This window comes from Phyllobates terribilis, unplaced genomic scaffold, assembly GCF_046119375.1.
Source record: "Phyllobates terribilis strain yellow unplaced genomic scaffold, ASM4611937v1 Scaffold_9__5_contigs__length_417890890, whole genome shotgun sequence".
Lineage (NCBI taxonomy): Eukaryota > Metazoa > Chordata > Amphibia > Anura > Dendrobatidae > Phyllobates > Phyllobates terribilis.
In genome coordinates, this window is record NW_027362769.1 from 109035012 (window position 1) to 109062448 (window position 27437).

The following is a 27437-nucleotide window of genomic DNA, read 5'->3' on the forward strand; positions in this document are numbered from 1 at the left end:
CCATAGGTAAGGGCAGTATGGTATGGTGCATGAAAAAGTACAGTATTGTGCCATTTAGAAGAAAAGGTGAATGAATACACCAGACCCCTAGCTATTCATGAGGGAAGCTCTCCCACCACCGGCCAGCACTGAGTACGGGGTGAGATAAACATTTGTTCCACAAATAAGTTTGTCTGGTGTTTTTTTTTTTTTTGTTTGTTTGTTTTTTTTACCACTCCAATTAGCTATACGTCACAATATTTGTATGGTGTGTGTGTGTGCATATATGTAACCGGGCTGCACCTCCACTGAATCTGTATTAGACAGAAGGAGCGGTACTGTATATGGGGATCTGAAAGTGATGTTGAGTTATTTTTTTTTGCCTGGAAGTAACGTTCCTTATTTTTTCTTGTTCTCTACTAGGTCACCATGAATCTCAATAGAGAAATTGGTGTGGTGCTAAGATTGGCATAGAGTCATACTACCGGAAAAACAAAATATGGACACCTCTGATCAGCTGTGGAAGCTGTCTGCTGCTGTCAATATGACGGAGTCACTGGGTGATCTTGCGAACACCACGAATGGCACTCCCTCCATGTCTATAAACAGACTGTTCCCCGCTCTGTTAGAATGCTTTGGCATCATCCTGTGCGGCTACATTGCGGGTAGAGCCAATGTTATAACCGCCACCCAGGCGAAAGGACTCGGCAACTACGTTTCCCGTTTTGCACTTCCTGCACTTTTGTTCAAAAACATGGTGGTCCTGGACTTCTCTGACGTCAACTGGTCTTTCCTGTACAGCATACTCATCGCCAAAGCCTCCGTGTTCCTGGTGGTCTGCGTGCTGACCTTGTTAGTGGCAAACCCCGAAAGTCGGTTTAGCAAAGCCGGACTCTTCCCTATATTTGCAACTCAAAGCAATGACTTTGCACTTGGCTATCCCATAGGTAAGATACCTTTTAGGCCTTGTCTCGCTACAGAAAGGTTCATGTGAATAATAATAATTCCCGCACTTTAGTGATATTATCATGGTCATGCATCATGGGGACCCCCACTATTCTTGAGGACGAGGCTCTGAAAACCCCCTTTGGCATGCTCACGACTGCCCCATTCATTCTCTATGAGGCTGGTGCAGATAGTGGAGTACAGTGCTCCATTTTGAAGCGACTTTCAGAGCCCCATTCTCAGGACTAGTGAAGGTCCCAGTGGTCAGACCTCCTTATCAGAAAGGAGGTGATTACTCCCAAACGTTACCCTTTAAAGAGAATGTGTCAGTAGGTTTTTGCTTCTTTACTTGAGAGCAGCATGATGTAGGGGAAGATTCCCTGATTCCAGTGATGTCACTTACTCATCTGCTTGCTGCAGTTTTGATAAAATCACTGTTTTATCTGCTGCAGATCCAGCAGTTCTCTGAATGCTGAGCCTTGTATAGCCCCGCCCACATCACTGATTGGCTGCTTTCTGACAGTGTACAAAGAACGCTGCCAGTCAGTGATGAAGATGGGGTTACACAGAGCTCATGAATATGGAGGACTACATGGCAGCTGGTTTATTAGTCACCTGCTGATAACAGGGATTTTATCAAAACTACAGTAAGCAGCCCAATAAGTGACATATCTCCGGAATCAGGGTCTCTGCCGCTACATTATGCTTCTTTCATATTATGTAGCAAAAAACCTGGTGACAGATTCCCTTTAAGGGGGTATTGCTTGCACACGTGAGTGACCGAGACTTTTGGCTTTTTTACACTTGTTCTGTAAAGAGATGCAAGTCCTAAAAATGGAACCTGCATCTATCACACAAAAAACATGGTGGCGTTATACTTTAAGCTACCCTTACACCTTAGGTATCATGCATAAATCCATCTGAATTGGCAGAATCCACCTATAATTTTTAAATGGCGACCCCCCCCCCCCCCCGTGTCCCTGATGTTGCTTATCGGTGCAGACAAGTATCCTATATTAATGATCCTTGGCTTACTCCTTCCTAATATTTGATATTCTGACTCTTTGTTTCTTGTTGCTGTTTTCTAGTTGACGCCTTGTACCAATCCACGTACCCTAAATACCTCCAGTACATATACTTGGTGGCACCGGTGTCGCTCATGATGTTAAACCCTCTGGGGTTTGTTTTCTGTGAGATCCAGAAATGGAAAGAAAATCCAAACGCTTCACAAGGCAAAGTGAAGATCTTGGGACTGGCCCTCCTCCGCGTCTTCCAAAACCCAATAGTATTTATGGTATTTATAGGCATCGCCTTTAACTTTGCACTGGGTCAGAAGATTCCTATGTACTTGGAGAATTTTCTCGACGGCCTGGCCAGTTCTTTTTCTGGCTCGGCTTTGTTTTATCTGGGTCTTACAATGGTCGGACAGACCAGTAAGATGAAGAAATCGTCTTTTGTTGCCTTGCTGCTACTTATCACCGCCAAGCTGTAAGTATGATTTATGGGCTGTCGCTTTATTGCCATGTTGTAAAACGTTTTATCTTTCTAGACGGTGATAAGCGGATGTATGTGAAAGTTCCTCTACCTACACTTTCTGCTGGTTGGAAGATTCAGCACATTCCTTCTTATTTACTCTCTTAAGTAAAGCCCCCCCCCCCCCCCCCCCCCGTCTCACATAGTGAGATCGCTGCTGTGTCACGGTTTTGGTGACGCAACAGCGACCTCACCAGCGATGTCGCTATGTGTGACACTTTGCAGCGATCAGGCCCCTGCTGTGAGGTTGCTGATCGCTGCAAAATGTCCTGGACCATTTTTTGGTCTTTGCCCTCCCGCTGGTCAACACACATCGCTGTGTGTGACCAGCGGGAGCAGCGATCAGGCTGGTAACCATGATAAACAGCGCGTTACTAGGGGCACACGGGCACCTAGTAACGCGCTGTTTATCATGGTTACCAGCCTGCTCCTGCTTCAGCAGGCTGGTAACCAGGAGCAGGACATCGTGGAAAGATTCTTTCCACGATGTCGCTGCTCCCCTGATCGCTGGTGAGCCTGCCTGTTTGACAGCTCACCAGCGATCACATAGCGACGCAGCAATGATCCCTGACAGGTCGTATCGTTGTCGGGATCGCTGTAGCATCGCTATGTGTGACGGGGCCTTAACATTTTTAGTCCTGCGAAAATAAATGGAAGATAAGGCTCAATTCACACCTGGCAGCAGGAATCCATGTACGTACATGCAGTGATGGCCCTATACTGGACTGGCGGGTAAACATTCCCTACATACCATTTAGACTTGTTATACCTGAATGATCCTGCCATAAATGCTTTAAGGCAGTGGCCTCCAGGTTATGGCTCTTCTACACTACAGTGCTGGTCCAGGCATGCTGGGAGTCGTAGTCTTGCAACAACTGGAGAGGTGCAGGTTGGAGACCACTGCTTTAGGGAAATAAAATTTACTCCCTTGCTGGGTTAGTTCTGCTCCACTCCCTTTTTCATAGAGAGCTGATGAATGGGACAGATACATGCCCAAGCGTCGCCGTAATCCGCTCCCCTCTCCATGCAGAAGTGAGTGGAGCAGGATGAACTTTTTAATTTTAGGCAGTTATTACAGAAGATTTTGGCTTTAAAACAACACATACGACTCTAGGAATCCCATCACATTTTCGTGAACTCTGTTATAGGTGGCACCTGTGGCACCATAGTGGAGCCCTTTACCATTTATTTTGTGATGATGATTCACCGCCTCCCGCTCTTCCCTCGCCTCCCGCTCTTCCCTCGCCTCCCGCTCTTCCCTCGCCTCCCGCTCTTCCCTCGCCTCCCGCTCTTCCCTCGCCTCCCGCTCTTCCCTCGCCTCCCGCTCTTCCCTCGCCTCCCGCTCTTCCCTCGCCTCCCGCTCTTCCCTCGCCTCCCGCTCTTCCCTCGCCTCCCGCTCTTCCCTCGCCTCCCGCTCTTCCCTCGCCTCCCGCTCTTCCCTCGCCTCCCGCTCTTCCCTCGCCTCCCGCTCTTCCCTCGCCTCCCGCTCTTCCCTCGCCTCCCGCTCTTCCCTCGCCTCCCGCTCTTCCCTCGCCTCCCGCTCTTCCCTCGCCTCCCGCTCTTCCCTCGCCTCCCGCTCTTCCCTCGCCTCCCGCTCTTCCCTCGCCTCCCGCTCTTCCCTCGCCTCCCGCTCTTCCCTCGCCTCCCGCTCTTCCCTCGCCTCCCGCTCTTCCCTCGCCTCCCGCTCTTCCCTCGCCTCCCGCTCTTCCCTCGCCTCCCGCTCTTCCCTCGCCTCCCGCTCTTCCCTCGCCTCCCGCTCTTCCCTCGCCTCCCGCTCTTCCCTCGCCTCCCGCTCTTCCCTCGCCTCCCGCTCTTCCCTCGCCTCCCGCTCTTCCCTCGCCTCCCGCTCTTCCCTCGCCTCCCGCTCTTCCCTCGCCTCCCTCCCGCTCTTCCCCCCTCCCTCCCGCTCTTCCCCCCCTCCCTCCCGCTCTTCCCCCCCTCCCTCCCGCTCTTCCCCCCCCCTCCCTCCCGCTCTTCCCCCCCCTCCCTCCCGCTCTTCCCTCGCCTCCCGCTCTTCCCTCGCCTCCCTCCCGCTCTTCCCCCCCTCCCTCCCGCTCTTCCCCCCCCTCCCTCCCGCTCTTCCCCCCCCTCCCTCCCGCTCTTCCCCCCCTCCCTCCCGCTCTTCCCCCCCCCTCCCTCCCGCTCTTCCCCCCCTCCCTCCCGCTCTTCCCCCCCCCCTCCCTCCCGCTCTTCCCCCCCCCCTCCCTCCCGCTCTTCCCCCCCCTCCCTCCCGCTCTTCCCCCCCCCCCTCCCTCCCGCTCTTCCCCCCCCCCCTCCCTCCCGCTCTTCCCCCCCCCCTCCCTCCCGCTCTTCCCCCCCCCCTCCCTCCCGCTCTTCCCCCCCCCTCCCTCCCGCTCTTCCCCCCCCCTCCCTCCCGCTCTTCCCCCCCCTCCCTCCCGCTCTTCCCCCCCCTCCCTCCCGCTCTTCCCCCCCCTCCCTCCCGCTCTTCCCCCCCCTCCCTCCCGCTCTTCCCCCCCTCCCTCCCGCTCTTCCCCCCCTCCCTCCCGCTCTTCCCCCCCCCTCTCCCGCTCTTCCCCCCCCCCTCCCGCTCTTCCCCCCCTCCCTCCCGCTCTTCCCCCCCCCCTCCCTCCCGCGCTCTCCCCCCCTCCCTCCCGCGCTCTCCCCCCCCCCTCCCTCCCGCGCTCTCCCCCCCCCTCCCTCCCGCGCTCTCCCCCCCCCTCCCTCCCGCGCTCTCCCCCCCCCTCCCTCCCGCGCTCTCCCCCCCCCTCCCTCCCGCGCTCTCCCCCCCCCCCCCCTCCCGCGCTCTTCCCCCCCGCTCTTCCCCGCTCTTCCCCCCCCTCCCTCCCGCTCTTCCCCCCCCCTCCCTCCCGCGCTCTTCCCCCCCCGCTCTTCCCCGCTCTTCCCCCCCCTCCCTCCCGCTCTTCCCCCCCCTCCCTCCCGCTCTTCCCCCCCCTCCCTCCCGCTCTTCCCCCCCCTCCCTCCCGCTCTTCCTCCCTCCCCCCTCCCGCTCTTCCTCCCTCCCCCCTCCCGCTCTTCCTCCCTCCCCCCTCCTCGCTCTCCTCCCTCCCCTCCCTCCCCTCCTCCCGCTCTCCGCGACTGTCGTGTTTCCCAGATGCCCTAACAAGCAGCACTTCTTTGAATGATTGTGTCTCCCACCCAGAGTGTACATAAAAGCGCACTGTGCAGCAGAATAGGTTAATGCCGCACACGTCAATAAGTAGCATTGCACTCCAGTATATAATCTGCTGTATTTCTTAATGCCATTGATGGAGAGCACTTGACTGTTTAAATATTTACACATTGTTCTACAAAACCCATTTTCTCCTTTTTCATTTGTTTTTTGCTTCTCTGTGTCCAGTTTCATGTCCTCTGTGGCTCCTTCCTATTTTCTTATTCTGCACGAATACCAACAGTTTACTGCTGAAACCCATAATTTTAGTGGTTGATGACACAACCACTTAAATTATTATTTATTATTGTGCTATGCTTATATAGTTCTTTCCAGACATCATCATCACTGTCCCCATTGGGGCTCACAATCTACATTCCCTATCAGTATGTCTTTGGAGTGTGGGAGGAAACCGGAGAACCCGGAGGAAACCCACTCAAACACGGGGAGAACATACAAACTGCTTGCAGATGTTCTCATTAGTGAGATTTGAACCCAGGTTCCCGGTGCTGCAAAGTAACAGTGCTAACCACTGAGTCACCGTACTGCCCCAAACTTTAAAAGTTATGGCACGTGGGTCCATGGTGGGGAATTAAAAGTAAAAAAACAAAGTAACTCCCTGTACTTCCCTCTCAGACCGGTGTTTGTCCTCGTCACTGGCTGCTGTGTCCCTCGCCGGTCTCCGGACATAAACAGTATCACATGTTGGCCGCTGTCTTCACTTTTGCCCTTGACTCTCTGCACATCACATTGTTTATGCCAGGAGATGAATCAATGTGTTTTTCAGGACCCTCATCTAATAGTGTCAGAGCAAAGAAATTCTGCAGGGAAAGTCTCTGGCACGGGAGGACTCGGCACGTCCATGCTTTACATGGGCAGTCCATTAATTTCTTTGGAGCTGTGTAATGCTTAATTTTTTCCTTTGGTGGCGCTGCAGAGTATTTCAACGCTTGTAAAAGCGTCTCTCACCCAATCAAATATGACAGAATCTGACATGAAGCTCCTGCTGAGGCTTCTAACACTTCTATATGCTAAGGGTTCAGTTACTAAAGTTACAGAATCTTTTAATAATTGCGTTATTAAGATATATATAAAAAGAGCATCCAGAGCACATCGTGTAAATTCGGTGCATGTTTTGTAAATGATGGTCTGTCATCTGGTGGGTAGTCGGTGTATGAAGCTGCAGCCACCATGTGTACAGGTGAATATGAATTGTCTTGCACCATCTTCTTAAATTGCCTTGTATTTTTGCTTTTTCCAGGCTGGTCTTGCCACTTATCTGCAGAGAAATGGTGGAACTGCTGGATCGGAGTAACTCTGCGGTCAACCACACCAGTTTATCAAACTATGCATTTCTGTACGGAGTCTTCCCCGTGGCCCCAGGAGTTGCTATATTTGCACACCAGTTCAACATGGAGGTTGAGATTGTACGTGTTAGGACTTCACTTTCCATGAGACGGCTAGACTTGTGATGTCCTCATGCATGATGCCAATTGGAGATTTAAAGGGGTATTCCCATCTCCAAGATCCTATCCCAATATGTAGTAGGTGTAATAGTAATAATATTAGCAAATGCCTCCAATTAGAAATGTAGTATAGTATTTTTGATTCGCTATGTCACTTACCCCATGTGGAGGCATTACAGGACCTTAGGTATCCATGGTTACGACCACTAGCAGCTAGCTAACTGTCACTATATCAGTGGACGTAACCATGAATACCTAAGGTCCTGCAATGCCTGCACATGAGGAAAGAGACATAGCGAATCAGAAGAACTATACTACATTTCTAATTGGAGGTATTTGCTAATAATAATATTTATTATTATTTTATTATTATTACACCTACTACATATTTGGATAGGATCTTGGAGATGGGAATACCCCTTTAACTAAAAACTCAAAGGCCTTGGTGCAAAAGTTCAGCTCCTATATATGACAAAAACAAAATACATCGCATGTAATGAGCCATACGTGGGTCATATGCTGCACATAAATAATAGCACTGTATCATGCATAGTGACTGGATAATATCATAATGAATGCAATGTCCTGTACAATATTACCACCATTGACCAGTGGTAGATGCCAGGTCTGGAAAGATCATATACCGTAAGTAATTGCAGTATAATTAACCCAGTGATTCACAGTTAGTCCTTAAATTTTCCCTTATTTGCCATCTTGCCCAGACCGCAATAAAGACTTCTTCCAGTCATCTTGGCTCTTCACTTTTCCAGCGCTCTTGCTGTCTTTTGCCCACTTCCACAAACACTCATCCCACTGTTACCCTATTCGCCTCAGTTACTGTACCCCTCTCCCCAAAATACTTTACTTCAGAAGTTATATTTACCCCCCAAAAATAGTGCCACGCAGATGGCGCCCCTGAAAAAAGTAGTACTATGTAATGTCTCATATTGTGCCTCAAATGATGCCACACAGTAAGAGTGCCTGCCTTTGCGCTCTACACATTAATAGTGACACTTTATATACCCCAAAAGATAAGTGATTTTCCCAGAGCCCCAAAATACTAATAATGCCCCCTGTGCTTCCACACAATAATAATCACTACTCTTGTCCCCCAACACATTAATAATGCCCCCTGTGCATCCACACTATAATAATCCGTACTCTTGTCCCCCAACATAGTAATAATACCCCTACTCTGCCATACAATTATAACCTGTACTCTTGTCCCCCAACACAGGAATAATGCCCCTTTAGTAACCCCCACATAGTAATAATGTCATGTTTGTGCCTCCACATAGAAATAATACCTCATTTATATCACAACAAGGTAATAATGCCACCTACAAAGAATTAATGCTCCCACACAATAAGATTGCTCACCTTTTCCTCCTAATGGTATCCCCAGAAAATAGACCGTAACAGGGTATTCCCATCAAGATCCTATTCCAATATGTATTGGTGTAGTATTAATAATATAATACCTAAGGTCCTACAATGCCCTGCACATGAGGAAAGAGACCTAGTGAATCAGAAAAACTATACTACATTTCTAATTGGAGGTATTTACTATTATTATTATTATTAATTATTATTGTTATTATTATTATTACACCTACTACATATTGAGATAGGATCTTGGGGATAGGAATACCCCATTAATTCACTCAACGGAAGACAAGACTATTCCTTTGGCCTCTGTCGAGGTTGTATGCAAGGGCTATACAGTGCAGATGTCATAGGTATATAGGGCCAGTATGTCCAACCTATAGTGCAATCGCATTGTGAACAGAGCCTTACATAGCGCCATGTTCTGGAGGGCATGGTATATACAGGGTGGTCCAAAAGTAGGTGGACAGAAAGTGTAATAAGGTTATGAAGGGGGAGATTTATCAAATATGGTGTAAAGTGAAACTGGATCAGTTGCCCTTAGCAACCAATCCGATTCCACTTTTCATTCCTCGCAGACTCTTTGGAAAATGAAAGGTGGAATCTGATTGGTTGCTAAGGGCAACTGAGCCAGTTTCACAGATCTAGTTTTCACAGATAGATCTCCCCCAAATCTGTTTTCTTTTCAGATAATTCAGATAACACATAATGGCAAATAATTTAAATACAGATCAAAGAAAATGGATTTTAACAGAGTATTGGAAATCTCAAAATGCTGAAACCGTTAGAGCAAATTGGGTTGAAACATTTGGTACTCAAGCCCCAAAGAGACAAACCATTTACCGCATTCGTGACAAATTCAATGCCACTGGCTCAATCCTTAATGCTCCAAAAACTGGTCGACCCAAAACAGTCTGTACAGAAGATAATGAACAACTTGTTGCTGAAACATTCGGAGTCCAAAAAAGTCCGCAGAAGAGCCTCTATGGAATTGGGAATTTCACGAGCTTCTATCATGCGAATCCTGAAATCTATTGGGTGGAAAGCTGATCGTCCACATCTAATTCATGGTTTATTGGAGGATGATCCAGACAGGCGGCTGCAATTTAGTGAGATTATGCTTAACGAAACTGAAGAAAATCCAGTAATTTTAGATAACATTATGTGGAGTGATGAAGCTTCTTTCAAATTATCCGGCCATATTAATAGACATAATTGTATTTACTGGTATAATGAGAACATGCATTTAACATTAGAGCAACAACTAAATGAGCCTGGTGTCAATGTTTGGGGTGGTATTTCAAGTTTTGGTGTTTTAGGACCAATATTTTTTGATGAAACAGTCACAGGAGAGAAGTATCTCAAAATTCTAATGAATCAAGTTGTTCCCCAGTTACAGCAACAGCCTAATTCAAATGACCTTTACTTCCAACAAGATGGGGCCCCTCCACATTATTCAAGAGTGGTCCGCAAGTATCTTGATGAAACATTTCCTAATAAATGGATTTGTCGAAGAAGCCCACTTGATTGGCCGGCACGTTCACCAGACTTGACCCCAATGGATTTTTTCTTTTGGGTAGTACTCAAGGGCAAAGTTTATAGTCGAAAACCAAAAAGTGTCAGTGATTTGAAAAATTACATAAGAGATGCATTTCAAGAAATTAATACCCAAAGAGACTTGTGCAAAAAAACTTGTTGAAGCGTAAGAGGCAGACTTCAAAGCTGTGCAAATTGTAATGGAAAACAGTTTGAGCACCGGCATTGATAAAATTTAAGGGCTTTTGTATTATTGTTCAGAATAAAATTTAATTGTCAATGTTATGCTTGTGTTAGTAAATATAATTTTATATATAAATCAAAATAAATGTTATTATTTTCTGGCCACCTACTTTTGGACCACCCTGTATAACGGAACCTGGTTTTATTCTAGACATTCTAATGACTAATAGACACTTTTGCATTCTGGAAACAAAGCAAGGAAAGACTGAGCTCCCCGTTCTGATAATGCCAGGCTGCTCTGTTTGCCAGGGTGATCACTTATTTGATAACACAGCCAGGTTCTTTTGCTTCCAGATCACATCAGGAATGGTGATCAGCACCTTTGTGTCTGCTCCCATCATGTACGTGTCGGCCTGGCTGCTGACTATTCCTACAATGGATCCTAAGCCCCTCGTGTCCGCTCTGCAAAACATCAGCTTTGATATTAGTATCGTGAGCCTGGTCTCCTTGGTGAGTTTACACAGTGGGTGAAGGGTGACCACGTATTGGTTATTAATATTTAATAACATGCTTATTATCTGGAGGGGCTTAAGTCAGAACCCAACTTTTAATTTGGCAATTGATTTATAAAATAATATTCATTATATCTGGTTTATTATCTTTTATGTTTACAGATCTGGTCTCTGGCTGTTTTACTTCTCAGCAAGAAGTATAAGCGACTTCCTCACATGCTCACTGCCAATCTGTTTCTTGCTCAAGTAAGTGCCTATCATGTATAGTTTCCACCCAATGTATGATGGGGTTTATTTATTTTACTCACTTATATAGCAGTATAAATTCCACAGCGCTCTACAGACATTATCATTACTGTCCCCGTTGGGGCTCACAATCTACATTCCCTATCAGTATGTCTTTGGAGTGTGGGAGGAAACCGGAGAACCCGGAGGAAACCCACGCAAACACGGGGAGAACATACAAACTCTTTGCAGATGTTGTTCTTGGTGGGATTTGAACCCAGGGCACCAGCGCTGCAAGGCTGCAGTGCAAACCACTGAGCCACCGTGCTGTCTGCTAAAGTCAAAAGCCACCACCCTTGCGGTGACACTGGCAACGTTAATATATCCATTGTGGTTCCTATCCAGAGAAGTCACCCGGATTAGAATGTACAAGGGGTGGTAGAAGACTAAAGCTAATAACTATCGTAAGGTGGTGTATCACATTTCAATATTGTGGGAGGAATTTAGTTGTTTGTCACATCTGATGTGGGCAGTGCACTATATAAACAAGTTTCGAAGGGGTTGTACCAAGTTAGAAAGTGATCACCTACCCATAAGATAGGGGATGACTTCCCGATTGCTGGGACTCCCATTAATCCCAACAACAGGGCTCTGAAAGGCACAATATGAATGGAGAAGGGTCGAGCATCCACACCTCCGCTCCATTCATTCTTATGGGAGTCTATACACACTACCTAAGAAAACTGATTTAAAATTACAAAGAGACCTATGCTTTCAATGTTTAAAATATACATTTTTTATTGAAAAATTAATTAAAATGAATAGATTAAAATAAGCAGGGAATACCTTCAAAAAGAATACAGGAATTGTTCAAAGATGTACAATAATGAATATTAAATATATACAAGTGAAAAAATCCACATATCAATATCAGGCTAAAGTGCAAGTGCCTATGTAAACTGAATCCTGTATTATAGCCTTGGAGTAAATGTACTCTTGAAGATCTAGTACATAGGATTTTCAGCTTGGATAGTGAGTTTAGGCAATCAAATATATGCAGACATAATCACAGCAGGTGGTCACATGAAGAAATGTGCATGTCCTGTAGCTTCACCCCGACTACGCTGTTTCGCCACGCTTCTTCCAGGGAACGCCCCCTGGAAGAAGTGTGTCGAAACGGTGTAGTCAGGGCGTAACTGCAGGGCATATTTAAAATATTAAAACGAAAGCATATGTCTTTTTTATAACTTGAGGTCCCCTTTTTCAGGTAGTGTGTATAAATTGCTATGTAGAAGTGGTATGCGTATATTATTAGTGAGACAAGTGTGCTAAATGATTCTTATGGAAGTGCCTAAAACCAGCTATCTCCTGCGCTCCCATAGAGAATGAATGGAGCTGAGGTACGCATATCTGCTCCATTCTGCTTGGACTCTTCAGAAGCCAGTTCTTAGGATTGGTGGATGTGATGAACCTGTAGCCGCCATCTTGGTAATGATAAATCATATCCAGGGATGGCCACACTTCAGCAGCCCCCACCCTTGGGACCTTCTGTTAAAACGTCAACTAGATAGTTTCCCCCCATCCAGGCTCCTGTAAGATAAGAAGCCTACTTAACACTTGAATGCTAGGAGCTTCAAAGACTTCGAGAGGAAACACAGCCAGCAGGGGGGGGGTGCTTCGTCTATCTGTACCTGACCATTTGTCCCATAGGACTAGTTTCTTTGTCTGTCACAAGCATGGAGGCATAAGATATAGAAACATGAATAGTACACGCATGTTGCGTGGGATGGGCCAATAAAAAAATATCACGGCGTCCCGGAGCCATTGCGCACACAAACCTCCGCGGTAGACGTTTGTACGTGCTCTGGAAGCCAAGATATAGCGCGGAGCCATTCCTGAGGACCGTATGGTATCATAATTGATATCAAAAGGTCGGTTACGGCGGCCCGAATCCATGGGAACCCCTGGGGGTATCATGAGACCATCCCAGAAGAAGTTATTGGGTTCCATAGAATTTGGGCTTCTGATCGAAGTTAGACCTGAGGGTGGAGACTGAGCCAGCTGACCTCACCAGCAGTGGGCGGGACGGGGCAGGTAAGATAGCAGGACAGACAAGAGACAAGTCAGTCTTGACCCAAGAGTGGTGTGCTGAACATCTGAGCACCAGCTGAGGCCACCAAGGGGAGGAGCAGTTTGACCATGCGGTGGTAGGCCTCAGCCTGTAACAAAGAACCGTGCCTGCGATCGCAGAATCCTCTCCCTGCGTCACAAGAAAATCAAGAAACCGGTAACTGATATGCTGTGGTGATTCTGTGTGTTGTATTCCATTGTTGTATAGTTTAGCCTGACCTTATACCTGTGTATATTTAGTTGTATATCGTGTATCTAGTGTATTATTATAATCAATTACCTCAAGTAATTGTGGGCCTGCCTTTTATTCTGCATAACGAACGCACGTCCGTGTGAGCTCGGCTCAAGCCAAAAACGCTACCCAGGGTTGGTTCCTGACCCGATATAGGCCCATTCACGGACTGGGCGTATATCTAAAATAGGGACTGGTGGCAGCATACCAACTGGGGATTGGGGAAGGCTGGTAGTGACGGTCGGAGGTTCAGATATATATATTCCTGGCGCGGCCAAGGAAGATATATATACCGCCCTCACTACAGAGGGCCCCGATACCCAGTAGGTTACAGGACAGTCTCCCTGGCGACCGCTTATCCTAGGTGCAGTTCCTTGACTGACCTGAGGCTAAGAGGGCGCTAGCGAGTTGTGCTGTGTAGTGACGTTACGGTTTAGTGACGTTGAAGGGATAACACACTACCGTGTTCCCTGCGCTGGTTGCAGCTTCCTGGCACTACTTTCTCTAGGTGCAGTACCTTGACTGACCTGAGAGGTAAGGGGGCGCCAGAGAGCTGCACCCACCGGCCGGCTTTCATAACATTGGTGGCAGAGCGGTGGGATTGCAGAATAATAGTGTTGTGGGACCCCTACTCCCAGGCACTAAAGACTGCCAGTGGTAACTTCCACTGCTGGAGTCTTAAGGTCAGCCCAACGTTAGACGGTCAGGCTAAAAGTATAACAAGGTGTGTGCAAACTCAGGGTTGCAGCGGTGTCGGTTACCAAGATGGCAGACGGCACCAGGAGCAAGACCCTGCAAGAGGCTAATGCTACGGTCCGTGTGGCAGGAGGGGAGGACATTGTTACTCATGGCGAGGAGGAGTCCAGCCCGGGCACCTCAGGGAGCCAGTCCCCAGTATACGGTCCCGCAGTGGGCTGCCCACCACCTACCCAGCCCAGCCTGTCCAGATCACAAGCCCTTTTACAAGCGGCTATGGCAAGTCTCCAGTCTCATGGCGATGCCGTCTACAAAACCCTCCTGGCAGCATCAGAGAAGGCAGCGGAGGAGGAGCGTGCAGAGCGGGCTGCGGAGCGGGCTGCGGAGCGGGCTGCGGAGCGTGAAGCTGCAGAGCGCCGGGAGGCTGCGGAGCGTGAAGCTGCAGAGCGCCGGGAGGCTGCGGAGCGTGAAGCTGCAGAGCGCCGGGAGGTTGCGGAGCGTGCAGAGCGAGCTGCGGAGCGCCAGCACCAACTGGACCTGGCCCAGCGGGGGCTTCCGCTAGAGCAACCAACCCATCAGGAGACCAAGTCGTCCAAAGTCCGAGCTGAGGACTTCCCTCTACTGGAGAAGGATGGGGACCTGGACTCCTTTCTGGTGGCATTTGAACGGACCTGTCTTCAGCACCATCTGGCCCGGGATCAGTGGGCCAGATACCTGACCCCCCGTTTGAGGGGTAAGTCCCTGGATGCCTTGGGGGACTTACCTGCCGGGGAGGTACAGAACTACGACTGCATCAAGCGGGCCCTGATCCGGCAGTACAACCTCACTCCCGAGTCGTACCGCCAGAAGTTCCGGAGCCTGCTGCGTGGCCCCAAGGACACCTGGACCGATCATATGCGGGCGCTGTTGAGAGCCGCAGAGCACTGGACCTCGGGTCTAGCGCTTACTACCCGCCAGGAGGTCCAGGAACTGTTCGTCACGGAGCAGTTCTTGTGGAACTGCCCAGAGGACCTCCGACAGTTCCTCCGTGACCGAAAACCAACAGGGGCTTCTGCTACAGCCGCCCTGGCAGACGAGTATGCCAATAACAGGGCGCCTGAGCTGAAGAAGTCTGCCAGCAGCACCTGGAGAGGGGGTAAGCCCAGTCATGCCCCTGTTTCCCCGGCCCCTAGAACACAAGGGGTGTATCCCCCTGTTGCCCTCTCCAGGCAAGGACCAGACGTAAGACGTTGTCATCTATGCAACAAACCAGGACACTTTAGGGCTGAGTGTCCCCAGCGCCAAAAGACCCCATCCCAGTCCCAGAGAGCGCCCAATGTTTTGTGTGTGGGAGGGGGTGGTGGTAGGTCCCTGGACAACATCCAACCCGTCACCATAGGCCGTTCTGCGGTCATGGGACTGCGGGACACGGGCGCTGAACGAACACTGGTACGGCCTGAGGTGGTGTCCCCCCAGGACTTGGTACCAGGAAAGACTCTTTCCGTCTCCGGGGTTGGAGGCGTGGAGCCGGCACTTCCCGTTGCCATGGTGTATTTGGACTGGGGTGCCGGAAGGGGGATGCGGGAGGTGGGAGTAACGCCAAATATTCCCGCAAATGTTTTATTAGGGACCGACTTGGGGCGTCTTGTATCGCAGTATGTACCCTCTGAACCCCCAAGTTCGGCCCCCCAAGAGTGTATTGATTTGTCTGCTGCTAATGCCAACCATGTTGTATGTAGTGTGCGTCCTGCTGAGGAGGAGGGAGTGAAACCTGAGGGTAACACCTGCACAGACACAACACAAACAGGGTTAGTGAAAGCAGGTGGGGAGTGTGGGGATGCCCGCAGAGGTGCTCAGCCGGCGTGCCGTGACCTCTTGTCCTCCGGTGAGGGAGGGGGCGGGCAGGATTCTGTAGAGGGAAGCTCAGGGATGGAGAGGGGGGCAGCTACCGGCAGTGTAGGGCTCCCAGGGGTATCCAGGCTGCTGAGTATAGGCCCACTGCAGGGGGAGGAACAGGCCATGGGAGGTGGGGGTGTCCCAAGAGAGGAGCCGCCAGGTAAGACCCCAGGGCAGGAGTTCCCCACATCCGAGATGTCCAAAGGCCTAGGAAGCCTGCCTGATCGGGCGGCTTGGTCAGAAACAGAGGGGAAGCAGGCACTACCCACGGTCACAGCGGTCATAGCCGCTGTCACCAGGAGTGGGAGCGCCGGAGCCCAAGGAGCCTTGCAGAGGTCCGACGGCTTCCCCACTTCTGACCAAGTGTCTGCCGGGTCAGACAGCGGCCAGGTGACATGCCCGGAGGGGCTGACAGAGGATGTGGCAGTTTCGTCGATTCTGGCCACATCAAGTCAGGAATTTCAGGCTGCGTTGGAAGCAGACGACAGCCTGAAAGCTCTCAAGGAACAGGCGGCACAGCCTCCCATGGAGTCAGACTGCGAGCGGGTGGTCTGGGACCAGGGACGGCTGTACCGGGTAACGGTCCAGCAGGGTTCACCGGAGGCGTGGCCCAGGGACCGACAGTTAGTGGTACCCTATCCGTTCAGGGCGGAATTGTTGCGGATCGCACACGAGATTCCGATGGCCGGACACCTAGGGATCGCTAAAACCAAGGCCAGGATAGCTCAGCATTTCTACTGGCCTGGGATGGGAGCCGCGGTGGGTGCCTACTGCCGTTCGTGTGACACCTGTCAGAGGGTGGGGAAGGCGGGGCCGCGCCCCAAAGCCCCACTGGTAACTCTGCCAATCATCGAAGAGCCTTTCTCGAGGGTCGCTGTGGATCTTATTGGACCTCTGTCCACTCCCAGCCACTCCGGGAAATGCTTCATACTCACGGTAGTGGACTATGCCACCCGGTACCCGGAAGCGGTAGCTTTGTCGTCCATTCGGGCCGACAAGGTGGCTACCGCCTTACTGGAGATCTTCTCCAGAGTGGGTTTCCCCCAAGAAATGCTCACCGACCGAGGGACCCAGTTCATGTCGCGGCTGATGGAGTCCCTCTGTAAGCAAATGCAGGTGCAACATCTGGTGGCCAGCCCGTATCACCCACAGACTAATGGCCTGTGTGAGCGGTTCAATGGCACCTTAAAGCAGATGCTTAAGATGTTGGTCGACTCCCACGGGAGAGACTGGGAGCGTTACCTCCCACACCTCCTATTTGCTTACCGGGAGGTTCCGCAGGCCTCAACGGGGTTCTCCCCCTTTGAGCTCCTGTACGGGCGACGGGTACGGGGCCCCCTGGCTCTGGTGAAGGAAGCATGGGAAGGGGATTTGGCCACCCCCGAGGTGTCGGTCATCGAGTATGTCGTGCGCCACCGGGACAGGATGATGGCCTTGGCAAAGCTGGTGCAGGACAATATGGCCCAGGCCCAGGCCGACCAGAAGCGGTGGTACGACCAGAATGCTTGTGAGAGGACCTACCAGGTGGGTCAAAAGGTGTGGGTACTGGTCCCCGTACCACAGAACAAGCTTCAGGCAGCCTGGGAAGGTCCCTACTTCGTGCACCAGAAACTCAACGCCGTCACCTATCTGGTCACCCTGGATCACGCCCGTGGAAGGAGGAAGGCCTTCCACGTGAACATGATGAAGGCTCATCATGAGCGGGAAGCGACTGCCCACCCAGTGTGCAACCTTCCCGAGGAAGGAGAGGTAGAAACCCTCCTGGATCTGCTCACCCAAGCCAAGGCGGGTGGGTCCATCGAGGATGTGGGGGTTGGCCACCAGCTCACGGAGGACCAACGGTCCCAGCTGGGGACCACCCTGCACCCCTTCCGGGGGCTGTTCAGCAGCCTGCCCGGAAGGACTGAGATGGCTGTCCACGACGTGGACACTGGCGATCACCCGCCGATCCGGCGTTCAGCATATCGGGTCTCTTTCGAGGTGCAGGGAAACATGCGCCAAGAGATAGACGAGATGCTGAAGCTGGGGGTGATCCAGGCATCCAGCAGCGCGTGGGCCTCGCCTGTAGTCCTCGTACCAAAGAAGGACCGAACTACACGGTTCTGCGTGGACTACCGGGGGCTCAACGCTGTAACGGCCACCGATGCGTTCCCCATACCACGCATCGATGACCTGCTCGATCGGATGGCCGGGGCTAAGTACCTGACCATCATGGATCTGAGCCGGGGGTACTGGCAGATTCCTCTGACCCCCGCGGCAAGGGAACGCTCTGCCTTTATCACCCCTTTTGGACTGTACGAGTCCACAGTGATGCCATTCGGCATGAAGAATGCCCCTGCCACTTTTCAGCGGATGGTCAATACGCTGCTTGAGGGACTTGAAGGGTACGCGGCTGCGTACTTGGACGATATTGCAGTCTTCAGTCCCACTTGGGAGGATCACCTAGAGCACCTGCGGCAGGTGCTCGGTCGGATCCACCGGGCAGGCTTGACCATCAAGCCGGAAAAGTGCCAGCTGGGCATGAGTGAGGTCCTCTACCTGGGTCACCGGGTAGGCGGGGGGGTTCTGAAGCCAGAACCGGGGAAAGTGGATGCCATCGCATCCTGGCCCACTCCTAGGACCAAAAAGCAGGTGATGTCCTTCTTGGGGACCGCCGGGTACTATAGGAGGTTCGTCCCACACTATAGCACCCTGGCCAAGCCCCTGACGGACCTCACCAAGAAGAAGCTGCCCGTCGCAGTCGACTGGACAGTCGCCTGCGAGACAGCTTTCGGGGCACTCAAGGCCGCCCTAAGTAGCTCCCCTGTACTGCAAGCTGCCGACTTCGACCGGCCGTTTGTGGTACAGACCGACGCCAGTGACTTTGGCCTCGGTGCTGTGCTAAGTCAGGTCAACACGACAGGCCAGGAACATCCTGTCTTGTACCTGAGCAGGAAGCTACTGCCCCGGGAGGTGGCTTACTCCACGGTGGAAAAAGAATGCCTGGCAATTGTATGGGCCCTGCAGCGTCTGCAGCCCTACTTGTACGGGAGCCATTTCACCGTGGAGACGGACCACAACCCCCTCAGCTGGTTACACACGGTCTCTGGGTCGAATGGCAGGTTGCTACGCTGGAGCCTCGCTCTCCAGCAGTACCACTTCTCCATTCGCCACAGAAGAGGCCGTGACCACGGTAACGCTGACGGGTTATCCCGGCAAGGGGAGGGTGCAGAAGGACGCACGGGGGAACACAGGAATGTGCTACCCCCTCGCGCCCTCGTATAGGGGGAGGTGTGATGAACCTGTAGCCGCCATCTTGGTAATGATAAATCATATCCAGGGATGGCCACACTTCAGCAGCCCCCACCCTTGGGACCTTCTGTTAAAACGTCAACTAGATAGTTTCCCCCCATCCAGGCTCCTGTAAGATAAGAAGCCTACTTAACACTTGAATGCTAGGAGCTTCAAAGACTTCGAGAGGAAACCCAGCCAGCAGGGGGGGGGTGCTTCGTCTATCTGTACCTGACCATTTGTCCCATAGGACTAGTTTCTTTGTCTGTCACAAGCATGGAGGCATAAGATATAGAAACATGAATAGTACACGCATGTTGCGTGGGATGGGCCAATAAAAAAATATCACGGCGTCCCGGAGCCATTGCGCACACAAACCTCCGCGGTAGACGTTTGTACGTGCTCTGGAAGCCAAGATATAGCGCGGAGCCATTCCTGAGGACCGTATGGTATCATAATTGATATCAAAAGGTCGGTTACGGCGGCCCGAATCCATGGGAACCCCTGGGGGTATCATGAGACCATCCCAGAAGAAGTTATTGGGTTCCATAGAATTTGGGCTTCTGATCGAAGTTAGACCTGAGGGTGGAGACTGAGCCAGCTGACCTCACCAGCAGTGGGCGGGACGGGGCAGGTAAGATAGCAGGACAGACAAGAGACAAGTCAGTCTTGACCCAAGAGTGGTGTGCTGAACATCTGAGCACCAGCTGAGGCCACCAAGGGGAGGAGCAGTTTGACCATGCGGTGGTAGGCCTCAGCCTGTAACAAAGAACCGTGCCTGCGATCGCAGAATCCTCTCCCTGCGTCACAAGAAAATCAAGAAACCGGTAACTGATATGCTGTGGTGATTCTGTGTGTTGTATTCCATTGTTGTATAGTTTAGCCTGACCTTATACCTGTGTATATTTAGTTGTATATCGTGTATCTAGTGTATTATTATAATCAATTACCTCAAGTAATTGTGGGCCTGCCTTTTATTCTGCATAACGAACGCACGTCCGTGTGAGCTCGGCTCAAGCCAAAAACGCTACCCAGGGTTGGTTCCTGACCCGATATAGGCCCATTCACGGACTGGGCGTATATCTAAAATAGGGACTGGTGGCAGCATACCAACTGGGGATTGGGGAAGGCTGGTAGTGACGGTCGGAGGTTCAGATATATATATTCCTGGCGCGGCCAAGGAAGATATATATACCGCCCTCACTACAGAGGGCCCCGATACCCAGTAGGTTACAGGACAGTCTCCCTGGCGACCGCTTATCCTAGGTGCAGTTCCTTGACTGACCTGAGGCTAAGAGGGCGCTAGCGAGTTGTGCTGTGTAGTGACGTTACGGTTTAGTGACGTTGAAGGGATAACACACTACCGTGTTCCCTGCGCTGGTTGCAGCTTCCTGGCACTACTTTCTCTAGGTGCAGTACCTTGACTGACCTGAGAGGTAAGGGGGCGCCAGAGAGCTGCACCCACCGGCCGGCTTTCATCACAGTGGAGGTCCCAGTGATTGGACCCATAGCAATTGGGAAGTTATCCCTTATCCTATGGATAGAAAATAACTTCCAAACTTGGTACAACACCTTTTTAATTAAAATTTCTGACAAACTAGAAGTGTTTGTCCATAGAATATGCGGATGGTTGCTTCCATTTTTATTTTCAGTGGTAAGGAAAGGATCAGTGTATACAAGTTTATAATTTCTTGGTAAATCTCACTGTTATGTATGTAGAACACATCTAGAAATGCTTGTCGAGACTGCTGACCTTATATATTTTTTTCCTTTCTCTCCAGCTTATTGTCTGCATTGCAATGATGTTATGGAACTTCATCATAAAGGAAAGGAACATTGTGGGGCAGATCTTGGTGTTTGTGATCCTTTACAGTGCCCTCTACAGTACTTACCTGTGGACAGGTATATTGACGCTACAGCCTCCAATCAAACTTTATATCCCTAGGTTATTTAAGATACGTACACTGTAATCCCCCAATAAAAGTGACACCTTTTTTGTAGTGCTTTTCTGTGCCAGTCATGAGAAATCTAGTGAAGACATGTAAATCAGGGTGGAGGTGCACTGGGGGCGTCTCATTGCAGCTTTCAAGTGCCTTGACCTGCCCCCAGTGCATTTACATCCTAATTTGCATATGACTTCTGCAATAGATTGCATCTCAGCAGAATTGGCGGACAACAAGCACGTGTACAGCCATACCACTACTTTTATAAGTAAAAGCAGGCTGACAGGTTCCCTTTAACGACCTTTGACGTATAGGTACGTCCAAGGTCGCCTCCCCCTCTTTGGTGCGAACTCCGGCGATGAGTCCGCAACATGCCAGCTGATCTGATCAGCTGTCATGTGCCCCTAACAGCTGCGGGTGGAATCACGCTCCACACGCGGCTGTTGACACGTTAAATGCCGCTGTCAAACTCCGACAACGGCATTTAACATGGCCGCGCCAGAAGCACGTCATAAGACCCGCCCATCGGCGCACCCGTCACATGATTGCAGGTCGCTGATGGGTTGCCATGACAACCTGGGGTCTGCAGGAGACCCTTGTGGGTGTCATAGCCATCTGCTATGAGTGCCGCCCAGTGGTCGGCAGTCATAGCAGATGAGCATTTCTGCTACACATAGCAGGGCTGAAGCCATGCTATGTGTAACACAGGCGATCAGATGATCACAGCTTCTAGTCTTCCATGGAGACTATTGAAGTATGTGAAAAGTGAAGAAAAAAAAGTTTTTAGAAATATTAAAAAAAATAAAAGTTCAAATCACCCCCTTTTTCCCCATTCAGAATATAACAATTAAAAAAGATCAAAAATACACATATTTGATATCGCCACGTTCAGAATCGCCCGATCTATCAATATATAAAAAGAATTAATCTGTTCGGTAAACAGCGTAACAAGAAAAAGCATCAAAACGCCAGAATTATGTTGCAATGCAATAACAGGTGATCAAAACATCGTATCTACACCAAATTGGTATCAATAAAAACGTCAGCTCAGCGTGCGAAATATAAGCCCTCACCTGGCCCCAGATTCCGAAAAATAGAGACTCTACGGGTCTCGGAAAATGGCGCCATTTTTTTTTTGCAAACTTTGGATTTTTTCACCATTTAAAAAAGAACCTATATATGTCTGGTATCTACAAACTCTTAATGACCTGGAGAATCATAATGGCAGGTCAGTTTTAGCATTTAGTGAACATGGTAAAAAAAAAAAAAACATTGTGGAATTGCACTTTTTTTTGCAATTTCACTGCGCTTGGAATTTTTTTCCCGTTTTCCAGTACACGATATAGTAAAATCAATGGTGTCGTTCGAAAGTACAACTCGTTCCACGAAAAATAAGCCCTCACATGGCCATATTGACCGAAAAATAAAAAAGTTATCGCTCTGGGAAGAAGAGGCGCAAAAAACGAAAACTGAAAAACCCAAGATGGTGAAGGGGTTAACCATGGCTTGACATTGACTTTTACCTTGTGTTCATTCACCTATCACCACAAACATTTCTGAATATAGAATTTTTATAGCTCATTATAAGACTACACTGTGTGCAGAATTATTAGGCGAGTTGTATTTTAGAAGATTATTTTTATTATTGATCAGCAACTATGTTCTCAATCAACCCAAAAGATTCATAAATATCCAAGCTTAATATTTTTGGAAGTTGGAGTGGGTTTTTTTTAGATTTGGCTATCTTAGGAGGATATCTGTTTGTGCAGGTAACTATTACTGTGCACAATTATTGGCAACTTAATAAAAACCAAATATAATCCCATCTCACTTGTTTATTTTCACCAGGTAAACCAATATCAGTGCACAAAATTTAGAAATAAACTTTTCTGACATGCAAAAACAAAAAACTTAGTGATCAATATAGCCACCTTTCTTTATGATGACACTCGATAGCCTTCCATCCATAGATTCTGTCAGTTGCTTGATCTGTTTTCGATCAACATTGCGTGCCGCAGCCACCACAGCCTCCCAGACACTGTTTCGAGAGGTGTACTGTTTTCCCTCCCTGTAGATCTCACATTTTATGATGGACCACAGGTTCTCTATAGGGTTCAGATCAGGTGAACAAGGGGGCCATGTCATTATTTTTTCTTCTTTTAGACCTTTACTGGCCAGCCACGCTGTGGAGTAGTTAGATGCATGTGATGGAGCATTGTCCTGCATGAAAATCATGTTTTTCTTGAACGATACCGCCTTCTTCCTGTACCACTGCTTGAAGAAGTTGTCTTCCAGAAACTGGCAGTAGGTCTGGGAGTTGAGCTTCACTCCATCCTCAACCCGAAAAGGTCCCACAAGTTCATCTTTGATGATACCAGCCCATACCAGTACCCTACCTCCACCTTGCTGGCGTCTGAGTCGGAGTGGAGCTCTCTACCCTTTACTGATCCAGCCTCTGGCCCATCCATCTGGCCCATCAAGAGTCACTCTCATTTCATCAGTCCATAAAACCTTTGAAAAATCAGTCTTAAGATATTTCTTGGCCCATTCTTGACGTTTTATCTTATGTTTCTTGTTCAAAGGTGGTGGTTTTTCAGCCTTCCTTACCTTGGCCATGTCCCTGAGTATCGCACACCTTGTGCTTTTTGATACTCCAGTAACGTTGTAGCTCTGAAATATGGCAAAACTGGTGGCGAATGGCATCTTGGCTGCTTCACGCGTGATTTTCATCAATTCATGGGCAGTTATTTTGTGCCTTTTTTGGCCAACACGCTTCTTGCGACCCTGTTGGCTATTTGCCATGAAATGCTTGATTGTTCGGTGATCACGCTTCAAAAGTTTGGAAATTTCAAGACTGCTGCATCCCTCTGCAAAACATCTCACAATTTTGGACTTTTCAGAGCCCGTCAAATCTCTCTTCTGACTCATTTTGCCAAAGGAAAGGAAGTTGCCTAATAATTAAGCACACCTTATATAGGGTGTTGATGTCATTAGTCAACACCCCTCCTCATTACAGAGATGCACATCACCAGATTTACTTAATTGGTAGTTGGCTCTCAAGCCTATGCAGCTTGGAGTAGGACAATATGTATAAAAAGTATCAAAGTGATCAAAATATGCATTTGCCTAATAATTCTGCACACAGTGTATATATCGGGTTGATGTATTTATCCCATAGAGCAGAATAGAAAATCTGTTGGTCTGTTCCAAAATGGAGACACATGGATTTAGGTAAAAATTAAGGCTAGTTCGTGTAAAAGAAGGATGCCTTGGAGAGAGCCATTGGTGGAAGGCTGAATTCTGCTGTAACTTTTCATAGAGGAAAGTATTCTAAACAGGTGGTCTGCACGGAGATGTACTAGGGGGATTATGCTCAGGGAGGCAATCTTGCCATAACTGCTTGTTAAGAAAAAGGGCGTGGATCCCTTTTGTGTCAGTAGTCAAAGGTGGAGGGGGGGGGGGCTGGTTCCTACATTTTTTTTCTTAACATGTTTGGCATGACCATTTAATGTATTTCTCATCATAGAACAATTTTTTTTCCTCATTGCACCCAAATGTTTTATTAGATTGTGGAGATTATTTTGTATTTGGTCTTTGATGTATGCTATTAAAAGGGATGTTCTCAACTTATTAAATTGCATTAATTAGATAGGCAGCATAAAATAAGCAACTTTGCTATTGCCTTGCTTTTTCTATCTGCTGTCATTCTCCTGCAGTGAGAGCTTTTGTCTTTCGAAGTGTACAGCTGGTTTCATGGAGCTTAGCCACTAGTGTCTGCCTAGACCCTGCCAATGTGCGCAATAGTTACATTCCAGGAGAGAAGTTAACTCCTAACATCCCAGCCACCTCTCTCCAGCCCATTGATTTCTATGCAACAGTTATCCCTTTCAGCTGCTGTTATAAATCTTGCAGAATCACCTGCCCTGCAGCCTTTAGAGCTGTCCTCCTAATCACGACTCTCGTTGTCTGAAGGTGTGTACTTGTTCAAATGCCCTTTTATTTGTATATGTAAATACGGTGATAGCAGTGTACACTCCAGAGCAAACCACTTATAGCTAAATTTCATACAGCTGAACTTATGCTACAAATATGCTTCTCACCAGGACTGTCACTCAAGGATGAGAGTCCGCCCCCCAGAAACCAGGAAGTAAATGGACTGCATAGATCTGTGCTGCTCAAGAGACCACTTGAGATTAAGCCTTTTACATATTGTTTAGTAGGGATCTGAAAGCTGGAACAATTACCAGCCTCTAGAATTTAGCATTGGGGGCTGCTTTAATACGTATAACTGAGTGATTCCTTCATTTATTTTTCTCTGTACCACTAAAGAACGAGTGATGTCTGGAAATGCAACACGGCTCAGTTCAAGTGCATTTATTTCTCACACTCCTCACACCGTCCCATGTAGGAGCGTCATTTATTTGCACTGGGCTATGTTGCAATATCCATCACAGTGTTCCCACTAAAGTAGTGCTGCAATAGGGAAAAATAGCCAAATGTTTTCCACCCTCTTTGTTTAGAGTTCAGCAATGGCCTCACCAATATCCTGGCAGTATACTATACAGTCATATGCCCTATAAACAGCAGTTTGCATGCAAATGCCTTTTGTTACGTGAAATGTACGTATTTTGCACACTAATGTAGGCTATTTTTCTGCTTCCTAGGTTTGATATCTCTAGGCTTGTTTTTGCTAACAAAAAGAGAGGTTGGGAATATTCCTACTGTTATAATTGCCTTGGCTGGGTGGGGGTAAGTTCTTTCTAGACTTTTTTTTTGGCGGGAGGGGGGGTGACATGAATGTCGCTTATCTGTGTTTTTTATTTAAAGGAAACCGGTCATGCCCCCAAATGATATTAATTTGCAGATTAGGGATTAATCTGCAGCTTAATAGCGTTCTAAAGCAGTGCCGCCGCCATACAGGAAGCCTGACTACCGGGAGGAAAGTAACTTTATTCCTCCCGGCGGCCTCCAGCTTTCTGTCACAGAGGTGCATAATCAGTCACCGCTCAGTAGATTGTGAGTATTTGCTGTACCCGCACCCTGGCATTGACTGACAGCCGGCTCTGTAGCGCATCAGTACATAGGCAGCTGTTGGCCAGTGCCAGGGTGCAGTTACAGTCACCGCTCAGTGTATATAGAGCCGTGACTGAAGCTATGACTGTTGCACTTCTCTGAAAGCCGGAGGCTTCTGGGAGGAATAAAGTTAATTCCTCCCAGCACGGCGGCTGCATGGCTTCAGAATGCTATAATGTGCAGATTTGCCCTATGTACCAGGTAAATAGCATTTGGGGACATGACAGGCTTCCTTTAATGCTGTATTACTTTTGGCTACATAGTGGTTTTATTCACTCTTTCTCGTTTTTTCCTTCTAGAATACCTGTGCTTATAGTGTGTGTTCTCGTGAGTGTTGGTGAACGTGATGTGGACACAATTGACTCTGCTTTCTTTTATGGAAAGGCTCAGGTAAGTCTGGCAAATATGGAAAATCGCAAGAAATAGGCACATTTTGTACAGTCTAATTTTATTATGAATTGTCATAGAAATATTAAGACTTTCTCCCAAACTGTTCTCCCCACCCCTCCCCCCTCCCTTATCGACCATTTGTCAGAGTAGAAAAGCTGGCAATCTACGGAGCTGTCTCTATGCAAATTGGCACACACAGGAGAAGTGGCTAATAGGCAAATGCTAGCACAAAGGGAGCTACTAACCCAATTAACATACGGGTGTATTTTCTAGTGGCACCGGCCTGTGATAAATACACCTTCAAAAGAATTCTCCATCACCCCCAGGGCATCCCCCATTTACTCAACAGAAGCCTGCAGTCTCGCTGGCACTGATGTGAAATATGTAATATCGGAAGTTCTATGTTTCCGATAATAATGGGACACAAATTTTTAGCTGCAGGGTCAGCTGAGGAACAATACGCCTGGTTTTCCATAGCTGTGAGCCCCTCCGGTGAGCTGTGGCTCAAAAGTACCAGAATAATGGACCGCAGCTATGCCATGTGTAGTTTCCAAGGAAAGGTAAATTCGTAATAAAGAATATGGCGTCACTTGCAAGCTTCTGCAACCAACCAGCGATATGTTATCGCGTAAGTTAGATATTTTAATAAAAATATGAAGACTGGAGCCCAGCCCACGTGATGTCATCACAGGGGGTGTGTGGGCAGGTCCCTCCTTCTGCATAAAAGACCCAGCCGAAGATGGGTCAGTACACCTTGCTGGGAGGTATATATATTCTATAAGCAAATGGTCCTGTTCGATAACGGTCAAATCAATTGGAGCGCCTCCCCTCCAGTTAGACTGAATAGTCTCTGCGATCTGTCTAGTAAGTTCTTCTTTAATCCCATTTATTTTGTGTAGATGTATATTCTGTACTGTATTGTAACTTCTTCTT

The 27437-nt window shown here is 48.8% G+C and overlaps 1 protein-coding gene across 7 annotated transcripts in view; it reads left to right on the plus strand.

The window, feature by feature from the left end:
* Window positions 1–27437, plus strand: part of GPR155 (G protein-coupled receptor 155) — a 61467-nt gene that overhangs the window by 4052 nt on the left and 29978 nt on the right. For all 7 annotated transcript variants that reach the window (XM_073646905.1, XM_073646912.1, XM_073646907.1 and 4 more), the window contains 8 exons: window positions 403–926; window positions 2013–2412; window positions 6849–7014; window positions 10513–10668; window positions 10833–10916; window positions 20880–21000; window positions 25706–25790; window positions 26414–26504. In XM_073646905.1, coding sequence (XP_073503006.1) covers window positions 479–926; window positions 2013–2412; window positions 6849–7014; window positions 10513–10668; window positions 10833–10916; window positions 20880–21000; window positions 25706–25790; window positions 26414–26504 — 1551 coding nt within the window. In that variant the 5' untranslated portion in view covers window positions 403–478. The remainder of the gene's footprint in view (window positions 1–402; window positions 927–2012; window positions 2413–6848; window positions 7015–10512; window positions 10669–10832; window positions 10917–20879; window positions 21001–25705; window positions 25791–26413; window positions 26505–27437) is intronic.